The sequence below is a fragment of the Schistocerca serialis genome, chromosome 5 (assembly GCF_023864345.2).
Source record: "Schistocerca serialis cubense isolate TAMUIC-IGC-003099 chromosome 5, iqSchSeri2.2, whole genome shotgun sequence".
NCBI classification, from domain to species: Eukaryota; Metazoa; Arthropoda; class Insecta; order Orthoptera; family Acrididae; genus Schistocerca; species Schistocerca serialis.
The window spans coordinates 319,348,169-319,363,730 of NC_064642.1; the positions used below are offsets into that span (position 1 = coordinate 319,348,169).

The 15,562-nt window shown below is 41.3% G+C and overlaps 1 protein-coding gene across 1 annotated transcript in view; it reads right to left on the reverse strand.

Annotated features, from left to right (window-relative positions):
* Window positions 1–866: 866 nt before the first annotated feature.
* LOC126481921 (endothelin-converting enzyme-like 1) overlaps window positions 867–15,562 on the reverse strand; it is a 270,679-nt gene continuing 255,983 nt past the window's right edge. The window contains exons 15-17 of the mRNA XM_050105881.1: window positions 14,948–15,112; window positions 9,625–9,701; window positions 867–1,388 (exon numbers count right to left, since the gene is read on the reverse strand). Coding sequence (XP_049961838.1) covers window positions 1,289–1,388; window positions 9,625–9,701; window positions 14,948–15,112 — 342 coding nt within the window. The 3' untranslated portion in view covers window positions 867–1,288. The remainder of the gene's footprint in view (window positions 1,389–9,624; window positions 9,702–14,947; window positions 15,113–15,562) is intronic.

Genomic DNA, 15,562 nt, shown 5'->3' on the forward strand with positions numbered 1-15,562 from the left:
CCTTGTGGTCCTGTCAGGTGTACAGTGACATCTCCAAGTTGTTAGGACCTTCTTGTGCAACACGTGATGTCAGCTTTGCAACCCATTATTTTCATGCAAGATGGGAGGACACCTCATTTGCTTCGAGAAACCTTCGGTGACAACTACATCGTCTCTAGGCAATTTCAGAATGTATGTTCTTCCAGATCCGCTGACCTAAATCCATCTGACTTGCGAATTTCTGAAAGATCGTGCCTATCAGGGATGTATTCAGGCTCTTTCTGATCTAAATGGCAGCATACGGTGACATGTCGCTCTGATTATGTTGGATATGCTGCCGCAACTGTCGACCATGCCGGGTTATGGATGCAGCATGTTGCTGGATCGGAATACCACATTGAATACATGCTGCAATTGGTGACCATCGCCTAATAAGTGCAAGAATCACCGTTATCATGTGTTTTATCGTTCCTCCCTTTGTCCTGCACCCACAACACATTGTGACTTCTACAGCATCATATTTACTTGATGGCAGAAAGGGAACTAATATTGTTTTCAGCATACTCCGCGCGTACACCGATTAGTGAACATGCCTGCGATGTTTCAGCGTCCTGTGATGTTGCAGCCCGCACTGCAGCACTCAGAACACTGTCAATTTAATTACAGCCACCCGGTAGTGCTCCTACTACTGCTACTACTACTACTACTACTACTGATACGAGGGTAGGGATAAAAAGATAGAATTCTCGGTAAATTTATTTGGGAACAAGAATGACAACAAGCTATTTGACACAAGTGTGGTTTACAGATTTATTTTTAACAAATAGATTTACTCTTCTCAGTATTTTACTGACATACACGACTTCAGCGACACATAATACCCAGCATTACAAAAATAGCTACATAACATCATTATTTTAAAAAATTTTCGGTCCAACAATGTACAGGTACATTTTTATAAAAAAGTTTCATTATTCACTTCTTAAAATAATACTTGAGCAATATTACAACACATCAAATTATCAACTGACAATATACATATGGAACACTTAAGTATGCTTCTAATCCAACTATTGGCTGATTCTACAGAGTTTACTAACGTCATGTCACAAAAGCTTGCTTATAAATTCTGAAAGCATCTCAACTTCTCTGCGAAAACGCAAAACATTACTAAAATAAACTTAACTTTATCTACACTTTCAGCGTCTATCAATGCATTCTACGCTAACAAAAATTACGGTAAAAAATATTAATTTTTGGCATTCGTATCGAAATGGGTGTAGCATCAGCATCTTCTCCACGTCTATCTTCACCATGTAGAGCATTTCTTCACTGGATTCATTGCAGATCCTATTGGGCAGTTGTATGCTTCTGAGAAGTCCGGCGAGTTCATCATCATTCCATTCACCCTGAAAAGAAGCACGGAAAAGAATAAGCTGTTCGTACCTTGCATTATTTTATCATTGTTCGAAACATCTAGCACCGATGCCTGTTATGCCGTTAATTTTTCTTCATATTGCACAATACTTAACAAAATATTATCCGCTTGATGGCTGTAGAGAGAATTTAAAGATTATAACTGCAAAAGTGCGTTTAAGTGGGTGGGTGGACCGGTGGAAGGGCTGGGGCAATTGTGTGCTGCACCGCTGTTCGGATATACCTTATTGAGTAGCAGTCCGGCTCAGTGGTCCGCAGATCAAAGGGAGATGGCAACAGTTAAACCATGAAATGTTCGAATAAAATCCTTACTGATGCTTCATTTTATGCGAAATTCTTGGCACAAACTTTTAACACAGTCTAATGGGAGTCCTCTAAACGGCCCTGTTTAGGCGAGGAAGTGGCTGTACTTCCTTCGATTCTAGAACATCCGTGAATGTTATAGTATAAAATACTCATCGTTTATTGTCTCAGTACAAATGGCAAAGTCTTACAATTAGCAAGCAGCTGAATTAAAGACACCCAAGTATTATCCTGCAGCGTCCGCGTCTACCTTCGTGATGGTGGATTTGCGGTACAGCTTTTACAAGCTGTAATGGAAGCGTTCGGGTGTAAGAAGATACAGTATAGCTAAACAGTCACTCCCACCAGGCAGTGCAGGAGCCAAAGTGAGCACATTTTCATTTAAGGGATTCCCCATGTGCGCAATCAAACTGAGTTAATGTTATCCCAGACAAGCACCCCAATATAAAAGGAGTGTCGATCGAATCAGTCTCAAACAATTATAGGCTGATGAAACGGATTAGTGCTTCCCAAAGGTAGAGGTCTCTGAAGGGGAACTTTAAGCCAGTATCCGATGGGTGCTTTGATCATATAAGGCGTCTCACTGCACTCAGCTTAAAAATAGCATTTCAGATGGTCCTACCACTGGTCTGAGCTCTACCGTGATTTTCAGCGCCCTCGTGCTCCTAATAACCCGTGAACAATCATGTATAGCAGCTCCTCAGCACATTCGAACACCCCACTTGCTTAGAGAGTCCATTGACGGTATTTACACGCCTGTGTTAAATACTGTGCTCTCTGTCAAATGCATTTACCAGGGTTATTTGTCTTGGAGCTGGGTAGCGTTCTCCGCAGCGAGGCAAGTTAGCCACACAGTTAACATCGCTATCCATAACTGAAATTAACACTTTGCCGTCCGGCGACACCACAGTGGTGTCGTGAGCAGAGTATCGCGCAGTGGCTGGTGACAGCACTTCAGTAGCTTTTTCATTCTGTTGGAGTTTTGTTTAGGTAACAATAAGTTACACATGTCAACAAGTTTTTTGTTTTTATAAACACTTGTGCACTTCCATCATGGCAGACGAAAGATACGATACGATTATTTACGATGAATGCTCGGACGTCTTGACTGACGTTCCGGACGCCTTGGCCGATTGAGAAGAAGACACTGGATATCAAAAATATGTAAGTGAAGCAGAATAGTTGGAAGATAGCGAAATACGTCCGAGAAGAATTCGGCGAACACTACGGTTGCCAACTGATTCGGATGAATCAGACGAAGAAGACAGACTATGATTTACTGAGGACCAATAATAAATTTGAAAGGTCTCCGTGTCCACTCATATTTCCCAAAGATATACAGAGCGTCGTGGATATCGTAGAATTATACGTTGGGAACGATCTATTTGAATATATTAGCAACGAAATCAACAAATATTACAGTCAAAATTGCAATGGAAGGAAACTGGATAAAAAATGCCAAAGTACGGGATCCGGACTTAGAAAATGGTTTCGGCTTGCTATCCTTGTGGGAGCTGTAAAAAAAAGCAGGGATCGATGATTACTGGTCAAAGAATCCCTTGACAGTTATACCGATATTTCGCAAAACGATGTCCCGCAACCGATTTAGACAAATATTATCATTTTTACATTTTTCCGACAACAAAAATAAACCGGATAATGCCGACCTGCTTTTCAAAGTGCAATTCCAAATTGACTATTTTTCCAAAAAGTTTAAAGAAACGCTTAATCTAAGTCAAAACATCTCAGTTGATGAAGGAATGATACCGTGGCGTGGACAGTTAAATTTTAAAGTTTACAATCCGTCGAAAATCACGAAATATGGCATACTCATTCTGATGCTGTGTGATTCGAGTACGGGATACATTTCCTCATTCAAGATATTCTAGCGCTGGACAACGTTTAGCAAAAACAGTGATGGAACTATTGCCACCTTCTCATGGAAAGTGGCATCACCTCTACATGGGTAATTGTTATAGTAGTGTAGAACTTGCAGAGAAGTTACTCGAAAAGAAAATTCGAGTTTGGGAACGATACGGCAAAATAGAGGATTTCCGAAAAAATTAAAGCGCACAAAAGTCAATGTGTTTGAAGCTTGTCATCAACGGAAAGATGACAAGCGGCCGGCGAAAAGCCAAGTAATCCGAATTAGCACTGCCGGCGCCAAGCGAATAAATTTGTACGAGACGTGCGGACGACAAAGTGTTAAGAATCACGTGGTGCATTGGGTGTTACCCATCTTGATGGCCTGTGAGTGGGCCAATACCTGCAAAACCGTTCAGCCATAATCTACAATAAAAACTCGCGCGAACGTTGACCTGTACATGATCACCTGCTGTTGCGAACTTCTACAGTGTAAAAGTAGCACTTAGACTGCAGTATGGTAACTATCTTAAAATTAGCTGCTCATTAACGTGTACTGAACGTGCAGTCCGTCATAGGCGTTAAGTGTTCAAACTGGAAGGACGCAGCTCTGCTATTTACATTTCATTAAATGTCTATTTCTCAAAATTACCATTTTTGATGGTATTAAGGGCTTAACATATGCTCCCTAAATGTGTGAAAACACTACTTCGTGTTAATGATGAACATCATAGCCATTTCTCTCCATAAAATCGCCTTCTAAAATTTGTATATTCTACATTATTTATTTACTTTAGGCAACAGAAGTGTCACATTTTAAAACTGGTTTGCAACTGTTTAAAACAGAGCGAGATCTGAAATGCGCAAAAACAGCTGGGTAGGTTTTCCGTAGTACTTCAGAAACCCCAAACCGAAGAGCCGTAATCAGTACGATCTCTGACAGTGGTGAGATAGATTATTGCTATTATTTCTAGCTGAAACTTGGGAATGCGACTGGGCTGGATGTTCTGCCACCAAAACTGTGGAAATCTAAGCGCTATAAAGCAGTTGATTCGCTGATAAGTTTCCTCGACAAGATCACTAAAGAGACGATGATACGACGAGTGTGGACATTGAGCACTGAATTCCCAACTTGGAAACAGGAGAGCCTGGATGAATGTGCCAACCATCGCCTTTTTCGACTCTTATCACATACAATGAAGACTTTACAGCGCATCATAGACAGCAGATAACGCAAGGTTGTCAATATTATTACCAATAAGTGTGGTTCAGTGAAAGGATGTGGGACCACTGGTACTGCCGATGCAATTCGCTTGCTTATTTAGAGACATTGTGAGAAGTGTAAACATCTTCACTTTCCCGGAACTGCAAAAAGGCTTTTGACCGATTTCCACGTGATCGCACATGGTTTGCCCTCCACGTCTATGAAGAACCTGAAGAACTAACTGAATGGGGACGGCTGATCTACCATAATTCTGAATTTCGAATGCATTCTGCCGCTGGGGTATCAGGAAACTTCCTGTTTCTGCGAGTGTCCACCACGGTTTTGCTCTTTATTAGCTCCTCTTCATCACAGTAAAGGACACGGACATCGGAGATCTCCAGAAATTAGCACCTTGGGCCATACTGATAATGTTCTATTGTTTAATGAAGACAGGAATGTCCTTCAACGATACGTCCAAGCACGTAAGAGCCGCTACACCGTGCTTCAATATAATGACGACTTGATTCATGTTATAAGAAGTAAATAATATGGACACTGTCAAAACCGACGGTATACTCCTGCCAAAGACAAATATCGTCACATATCTTGGCTCAGAAACCGCTCCTGACGTCTCACTTGTTCTTGAAAGCGCAAACCACTTTAACAATGCAAGGCTTAAATGGTGGACGATCGCTGACGTATAAGTTCGACATGCTGTTGGGCGCGATCTCATCTTCAGTGATACATATGAATTTTTACAGCCGAAATTGCGCACTGAAAGTTTTTTATTTCGTCAATGACTGGTTTCGACAGGTCCAGCTGTCATCTTCGGATCGTCTGGAAATAATATTACTGTACATGAATCTTACAACCATGAAGAGAGCACACTCCATTTATAACCCAAAGGCGCCACATTGCCCTATCAAATACATAAAACAGAGTAGCTAAGAAGTATTTGACATGCCAATGTAGCGCCTTTGTTTCATAAATGGAGTATGCTCTCGTTACAGTTGTACAATTGATGTACAGGAATATTATTTCCAGAAGATCTGAAGATTACAGCTAGATTGTTGAAACCGTCATCGAGGAACTAAATATTTTAACTCACCATCTTGGCTATAAAAATTCTTTTTTAATGACTGATAAGAAGATACTTGACTGACTAATATCGAAAATATGCCGGTGTTCAATCGACCCAGATGATTTGTACGGTGCAAACCTTTGACCTGCAAAAAAAGAAACAGGACGACGACTTGGCGTAATGGAAAACAAAATGCTTCGTTGGGCATATGGCCTAAAACTTAATGATCAATCAACCAATGATGAAATTTGCGGACGGTACAGAACGGCATCTATCGTTGAAAAGATGAAAGGAGGGCCATCTAAAATGGTATCGGCACGTACTTCGAGGAGATCAAGGGACAACAGCAAATCGCAAGTTATAATTAAAAGTCGATGGTAAAATGACGCAAAATAGACACCCTCTTTACAGATCTCGAAGTACGGAGTATGCATTCAGCTCAAGAACGCGCCAAATAGAGACAGAGAGCAAAAAGTGCAGACAGTACTACTCTGCGGGACAAATGCTGAGGGAGAAGATGTAGAAGAACTTGGGCAGGAAACCTGTGACGTCTAACAGCTGTTTTTGACGTATTTTTGGACAACATAATCGCATAAACAAAACTCTACTATTAATTTGAAAGAGTTTCAGCTTACTTTTGATGGCAAACTGTCGTTTCTTAGTTCGCTGTCTCACACTCTTGTGCTACTTTTAGGCGCTAGTCACAGTATCCAGAGAAGGTCTGAGCAATATATTACCACCTGCTAGAGTCTATGTCTGTGCTATGTAAGTGTGACAACATGATCCTTTATAAATTAAGTTTGGATTGAATGGAAACTAATTAAGTATACTTTCAGATATCAGATATTTCTTGAAACTATATATATATATATATATATATATATATATATATATATATATATATATATATATATATAGACTGTAAAAATTACGAGGGGATGTTGTGATTTACATAGAAATTATGATTGATGGGTGAAAAATTCAACTGTAACTCATAAAAATTTCGACAGTCATGATCACATACGCGCATAATATAAAAGAGGATGGTTGCAACAAACTGTTTTCTGGACTTGGGCGATAGCTATTATATACCAATACACTGTCTTCTCTGTAGTGAGTTGTCGGCTTTTAAAATTTGCTTAGAGTCCGTTGTACAAGTACCAGTACTTCGTTCAGACATGCCACCAAACTGTTAACTTTAATGAAGGCGAGTAACAAATGAAAATCCATAAGTGTAATGACGAGACAGTCTAGAGATAGCAGGTGTCAATGAAGTGAAACCGAAAGAAGATAAAGACTTCTCGTCAGACTAATATAGGGAAATATCAAAAGTAGCAGAAAATAGTATAACGGGAGTAGGATTCGTTATGAAAGTAGGGCAGATTCGACAGAGAATGAATACCAGTTGTCCCAGTATGCATGCCGACATCACACGGAGAAGATGAAGAGAGAAAGTACACGAGTACAAGAAATAGAAGAAAGAGTTTCGGGAGAATAACATGGGCTTGATAGTAGGCATGAGAGGATAAAGACTAATTTGAGATCTGCAATAAATTTCAGATACTAATAGCGAATACACTGTTCAAATTTCACAAGTGGAGAAGGTATACTTGGAAAAGGCCCGCAGGCACGGGAACTTTTCAGTTGGATTACATTGTGGACAGACGGAGATTTCAAAATGAGATATTGGAATGTAAGGAGTACCGAGGGGCAGATATATAGTCGGAACACAATTTAGTAATGATGAAGCTTATTCTGAAGAATCAGTGTGCAAAGAAGTGGGATAATGATGAACTGAGGGATGATGAGCTATTTTATGATTCAGTAGATACTTCGAAACTGAATACTGCAGTAGGCAATTCAGTTAAAGGGGAATGGACATATCTAAAACGGGCAGTCATATAAGTTGGACAGACAAACATAGGTACAAGCAAGATAACTGTAAAGCATCCCTGGGAACACAAGAAATACTTCAACTGATCGACGAAACCAGAAAGTACAAATATGTTTAGGGGAATTAAGGAATACGGAAATGTAATTCATTTAAGAATGAGAGAAACAGGAAGTGCAGCGAAATCAAAACGAAAACACTGCAGGAAACCTACGAAGAAATCGAAATTGATTTGGTCACCAGAAGGACTGATTTAACATACAGAAATGTCAATATAACCTTAGGTGATTTTAAAGGCAAGGGTGTCAACATTAAGAGTGCAACTGGAATTCCACTCTTATTTGCATAGAAGGAAGAAGATAGATACGGAGTGTACACTGAAAGGCTCTATGAGGGCCATGACTTCTCTGATGATGTGAATGACCAAAAAATGAGAGTAGATGTGCAAGACTTAGGCGAACCAGCTTTAGAGTAAGAGTTTCATAGAGCTTCGGAGGACAAGCAATCAAATAATGCAGAACATATTGATAACATTCCGTCGGAATTTCTGAAATAATTGGGGAAAGTGACAGACAAGCGACTATTCAGGTGGTGTGTAGAATCTGAGTCTGGAGACAAACCATCAGACTTTTCGTAAAATATCATCCACACAATCCCGAAGACAACAAAGACAGATAAGTGCGAGAACTACAGTATAATAAGCTTAGTGGCTCATGGATCCAGATTTTTGACAGGAATAATATACAGAAGAATAGAAAAGAAATTTGAGGATTGTTAGACGACCATCAGTTTGACTTTAGAAAAGGCCAGGGCACCAGAAGTAGTTCTGATGTTGCGACTGACAAAGGCAAAGAGACTTAAGAAAAATCATGACACTAACAAGTAGATAAAGTGAAGGAATTCTGCTACTTTCGAAGCAAAATAATGCATTACGGACGAAGCAAGGATGGCATAAAAAGCAGATAAGTACAGGCAAAGAAGGCTCTCCTAGCCAGGAGGCATCTTCTAATCTCAGACACCGGGTTTGACATCGGAAAGAAATTACTGAGAATGTGTGTTTGGATCACAGCATTCTATTGCGATACTCACGGACAGTGAGAATCTCGGGAAAGGTGAGAATCGAAGCGTGTGAGATATAGTGCTATAGAACGATGATGACAGTTACGGGGACTGATAAGAAAAAGGAAGGAAGGAAGATTAGGCTTTAATGTCCGTCGACATCGAGGTCCTTAGAGACAGAGCACAAGCTCGGATTAAGGAAGGAAGGGAAAGGAAGTCGGCCATGCACTTTCAAAGGAACCATCCCGACATCTGACTTAAGTAGTTTAGGGAAGTTACGGAAAATGTGAGTCTGGATGGTCGAACGAGAATTTGAACCGTCCTCCTCCTGGATGCGAGTCCAGAGTGCTAACCACAAAGCTACACAGCTCGGTGACTGATAAATGTAAGTACTGAGGAATATCTCCACAGAATCGGCGAGGAGGGAAATACATGGAAAACACTGAACAGAAGTATGGGCAAAACAGTAAAACAACCAAGAATAACTTCCTTGTTACCACATTGACGGTGGAGGGTTAAAACTGTGGGGGAAGACAAACATTGGAGTATATTCAACAAATAATTGAGGACATAGGGCGCGAATGCCACTCTGAGATGAAGAATTTGGAACAAGAGAGGAATTCGTGGCTGGCCACATCGAACCAATCAGAAGACTGATGACTCAAAAAAAAATTAGAAACGTATTCGTGATTATTTATTGTGTTGTCTTGTATGTAATCTTTTGAGTAGAAACTATTTTTACTTCATTATTTTAAAAAATGATGAACACAAAATTATAAGCTTGTTACGTTTTTTGACATTTATTACCTTTCTGGACTTGGCGTGTGGAAGTCCATTTCCACCAGAATGATATAGTCTTCAGGAGAGAGTATGGTGCAATAAATCTGAAACAGACAGAAAACAAATATGATTTTATTAACTGCAGTATACAAAAAAAAAAAATGTTGTCCATAGTAATATTCGTATAGATATGCATTTAATATTGCTTCAGTGAGAATGCAGCTATCTGAAACATCTGTTATCTAACGTTTCAAGTGGAGCCTCGAGTACATCTAAACATATTTTGCGTTTGTTTGCTACTTTCCTTTCATAAGGACGACGATCGAACGAAACTCAATGACTTAACCAGTCTGCTAAGATGTGACAGCTCGGGAGAAAGATAGAACTGTTTCAAAATGAAGGGCCAGTAAAAATATAATAACAATGTTTATCATGTTTAGCACGTTGCATTAGAAAAACGACATTTTTATGAAATTAAATCAAAATTCCAATGTCCCTTATCATGACTTGCCAGTATTAGCCTAAGTTGTGGGCTTCGGCCAAGGTACGTTCACTGTGAAACTTGTTTTCCGCTCACAACACGTTTTTTCACCGCTATTCTTTATCTGTCCACCAGAAAGGATGTCAACAATGACCAGCAAACCAAATTGTGATGTGATCGTATCAAGACTGTACCGAAGGACTGGATTTCCAATTCATGTACACTGACGGAAAATGGAAAATGTTATACTACGAAGCGCTAGTCTGATAATTATGAAACTGTGGAGATCTTAATAACATTTTCGAAATTAAATAATGAAACTTTCATTCAACTCGTAACTGATGTCTCCCATCAACGGCGGTAAGTAGTGTGATCCCCACTGCCACGCTTAAGCTTTTGACTTCGTTGTGGCATGAAAACCAGTAGACTCCAAATTTAATCTTGAGGAATTTCTTGCCACGCCTGAAACACTTGCTGTGTGAGTTCATGAAGATTGTATTAACCTACCCATAGCATTCCAGAGGTACTCTTGGGTCACAAATCAGGGCACAAGAAGGCCAGCAAAGGACCTGTACATTCCTCAAGGCATTTGGGTTTCAACTTCATTGTGCAGCTCTATAATACTGGAATACTTCATATGGTACCCTGCCCACGAGGGGATTACAGCCTCCCTTCGACAATCACCAAATCAGTCCTGTTGTCATGTGCAACACGTCCCCATGCCATGAGTCTAGAGTTTGTGGAGGTGGTGCTTCCTATACACATTCAAGGCTACGGACACATTTGGCATCGATCTGACCACCACAAACAGAAGCAAGAATATCGGTGAACACCATTGGATGCCTCTCAATGTCGCAATTGTCTTTGACTCTATTTCGGAGAAGTCTGTGTTGTATGTACATGGTGTCAGCAATATACGGCACATGAAAACACAAGATATCAACCCAGCTTCTTGTAACCTGTTAACGATATAACCTGTGGTGACAATCTGCGTATACATTCGCTTGAAGTCCCACAGTCGTCATCCGGCTTTTCCTCAGAGTGAATAGAATATTTCTGACATCTTCTCTGGTGCAGTAGTTCTGGAAGGACCTGTGCTCACTCGTCTGTTGTCCTGAGTCCATCACGACGCCAGTCGTCCTGCAGTTATTGAACTACATCCAACTATCTAAAGGAATTGTCGGTATAATGCTCCCATGTACCCTCTGCCAATGAGCTGACCTTTCTCAAAATCCAAAATCCAAGCTGCTCGTGCTCGTCCTCGTCCTCTAGGCATACTGTGTTGCGATCTCCACATCAAAAGTTCCAGTAGCGTTAGATACACACAATAGCCAACATGCACTCACACCATTCTCAATCTGCAGGAGTAACTTTCTTCTGTACTGACAAAAAGCTCATATAAAGATGAAATTTTAATCAACAAATCCCGTCAGCATGGAAATATTAGAGTATCAGTTTGGTACCACCCATACAAGGTGTTCATGATGTAACATATTCCTTTTCGATTAGCGTTGTTTGTACAGAGGACTATCGTATCACATTGTATCGAACGCTCCTGAAATGCATGCTTGGACTTCCAAAGTCCTCTCGACGCTCCAGATCGTCCGACCTCTTTCCGATGATTTTTGCTGTGGTTGCACATTTCTTCACAGTCGAAATTCAAGGAGAAAACTCGCCATACACATCTAAGAATCTCGAATGAATTTCGATTGGCAGCATAATATCACATTTGTGTCAGATACTGTGCTGTGTCCAGGAACCTCCAACAAGTTACTCCTTGCGTAAGAAAACCGAACATTATCATTGCATTATTTCTGATTTGTCATTACCTCTGTTGTTGAATGTAATATTAATGACTCCGATTTTGTTTTTATTTCTGATAAAGACGAAGTGAATTTATAATTGTGAATATTACGTATTACAATTCGATAGTAAAAGGAAAAGTTGTATTCAAGGAAGAAATAAACGAGTGCTCATCTCTGATAAATAATACTTTCGAAAGTAAATAATACTTTCGAAAGTAAATATTATTCTTTCTAGTCATTCTAATTACTATAGAAAGTTTGAGGTACACTACGGCGACGTGGAGTTGAAGAAATGCTGGGGAGATTGCCGAATGAACCTGCAAATAAAGATGGCGACTTTCAACGGACTCAAGACCGCGAGAGAAGAACACGTCACAGCTCTTTACCAACATATTATCACACAATAAAACACACACAAGGCGAGTTAACTTTCAGTGGACATTTTAATACACCATTTGAACAAAGAATGTAAGCTAATCTTGTATTTGAATCCATAAAATACAATAAAACTAATAATATAGTGGCACACGTTCTTTTACAAAAAAGCTTTATCACTGCATGATCCTCGATTCTCTTTACTTCCGAAACTTCACGCATCGCGCGTTGCTTAAGCAGCTGCTAACAACCAAGATTTTTTATCGATTTATTTATTTTTTTGTTGATTTCGGAATTGTTTGATGCGAACCCCCACGACTGCATCTCCTGTGTCAGCCTCTTCATATCAGAGTAGAACTGCAACCTAAGTCCTCAATTATTTGCTGGATGTATTCAAATCTCTGTAGGCTAAACAGTATGGGCGAAAAACTGCTTCCCTGTCTCACATCTTTCCTACTATGAGCTTCGTTCGTGGTCTTATTTTCTTATTGTCCTCCTTAGTGTTTGTACATTTTGAATATTACCCGTCTGTCCCTATAGGTTACACCTACTTGTCTGAGAATTTTGAACGTCTGGCACCATTTTACATTAACAAATTGCCTATTGGCTTCTGTCTAGAGTTTTTCGGCCGACGTTCATCTGATGATTTTACTGATGTTTCGCCAGCACGAGTGACTGGCACTGTCAAAGCTTCACCCTCCATTGCCGGTGGTGAACTGGAACCGAGCCCGCAGCCGCAGACTTTATGTACCTGGCGCGCCAACGTCCGAGGGCTTCTCCACAGTCATTTCCGGTGCGGTTCTCCGCTTGCTACCTGCGACGGTCGTTCGCTGCAATACGGGTAGCCAGGATCCGTTTACCTTAAGGCTTTCCTCTTTCTTGGTGAAGCTGTTCGCGTGTGTTTGTATTTCTACAGCTTCTCTGAACAAGCCCGTGTGATAGTGCTTCTCTACAGCCAGAACTTCCGTGTCGGCGAATTTTGTTACGTGGTCGGTCTCACTCAGTGCGTGCTCTGCCACGTCCGATTTCTCCACCTGCCCCAACCTGCAATGTCGCTTATGTTCTTTGATCCAGGTGTTGATTGATAATCCAGTCATTCCGACATAAACTTTTCCGCATGTGCATGGTATACGCTATAATCCCGAAATTGCAAGTGGGTCCGTTTTCTCCTTTGCCGATCTAAGACACTCTTTGATCTTCCTTGTCGGTTTGAAAATCGTCCTTACGCCATGTTTGCACAATATACGGCTGATTCTGTCCGTCACTCTGGGAATGTATGGCAGAAAGGCCGTACTCGACATTTCTTTTTCTGATTCCTCACTTCGCCGAGTGTTTGGCTCTGTTACACTTCTAATATAATTTGTGGAGTACCCATTGCTCCGCAGAACACTTTCCAGGTGTTGCATTCCGCGTCTGAGGTGCTGCGGCTCACATATTCGTCCTGCTCGCATTACGAGCGTATTAACTATGCCTCTTTTCAGGCTCGGTTGGTGGTTTGATAGTTTGTGCAGGTATCGGTCCGTGTGTGTCGGTTTTCGATAGACGCTGTGTCCCAGGTTTTCGCCATCCCTTGTGACCAGCACATCTAGAAATGGCAAGTTTTTTGTCCTTTTCTACTTCCATAGTAAATTTTATGTTGGCATGGAGGCTGTTGAAGTGTCTTTAGAAGTCACCGACGTGTTCTTCATCATGGCTCCACACAACGAAAGTATCAAAAAAATGGTTCAAATGGCTCTGAGCACTATGGGGCTTAACTTCTGAGGTCATCAGTCCCCTAGAACTTAGAACTACTTAAACCTAACTACCCTAAGGACATCACACACATCCATGCCCGAGGCAGGATTCGAACGTGCGATCGTAGCGGTCGCGCGGTTCCAGATTGTAACGCCTAGAACCGCTCGGCCACTCCGGCCGGCAACGAAAGTATCATCGACGTATCTGTACCACACCTCAGGTTTGCAAATCGCCAAGTATAGTCCCTGTGCTTCGAATTGCTTCATGAAGAAGCTGGCCACCACTGGACTAAGAGGACTACCCATGGCGACGCCTTCCAGCTGTTCGTAGAAATCGCCATTCCACGTGAAATAGTTAGTGGTGAGACATGCATGGAAGAGCTTTGTGATGTCTTGCGGGAAAATGGAACCGATGTGCTCCAGAGCGTCACTGAGTGGCACTTTCGTAAACAAAGAAACAACATGAAAGCTCTCCAGGATGTCGTTTGGTGCAAGATTCAGTTTCTTCAACTTCTCAATGAAATGTTCTGAGTCCTTTATGTATATGTCGGTCTTCCCCAAGTGTGGCTGGAGCACTGCACCATATGTCACTATCTGATAGTGCACATGATTGTTTATACGAGATAAGACTTTAAAGCGATTTTCTATCGACGTGGAGAGCAGCCAACTGTCTGCTGATAGCACTTGTCAAAATAATTTCGTGACCTTGGCTCTAAAATGTAAGATACCAACTAATTTAAGTGAGACAGTCGTGCTCCAGTCTATGGCCAAGACCAAGAAATTTTCAGACCACGCTTGTATTGGAATGAATTACCGTCAGCCACGAAGTATACAGTTGTTTGAGTAGATGTAGGCTATATGCCTGGTGTGTATGACCTCAAGCATTTGGACAGAGGAGACGGCAGGCCAACATGAGGAGGCGGGCAGCCGAGTAGTGGTGCACACAGTGTTCTGACCTGCGCGGCGTGCAGGAAGAAGAGCTGCTGTGGCGCCAGGGGCAGGTCGGGCAGCCGAGCGTCCTCCACTGGCGCCGTCTCCTGCTGTGAGCGCCACGCCTCGTACGCCACCTGCACGCCCGCCACGTCAGCCATGTTCTCGGCTCGTGTCACGTTCCAGTCGAACTGCAACACCACAGATTCACAGACTTCACTCCACCTGTTCACTCACCTCTTACTCGGCTTTAATCAGTGTACACTAGAGCTGCGAATGCATTATGAAAATTAAAATTTCTTCAACGAAAGAACCATCTACAAAACAAGCAGCAATTTACATTGTAAGCATTTTCCTAATAGATTTTTAAGTGTTGCTATGTGTCTGTAGTTGCAGCTCAATATCAGACGACCAAAAAGAGTACATTATTATTCTAAAGGATATTGAAAATATCCTTGTACATGAATAAAGACAGAAACTAGTGCTGAATTTTAATTTTTGCACCGAAAATGTCATGTACAAAACTACAGGTACACAACAAACGCTTTAAGCGCCTGCCAATGCTCAGGTAATAAATGGAGGAGGAAATGGACAGAATTTGGGGAAGAGGAAATGACCAGAGAGAGCAGCAAGTAGAAAAT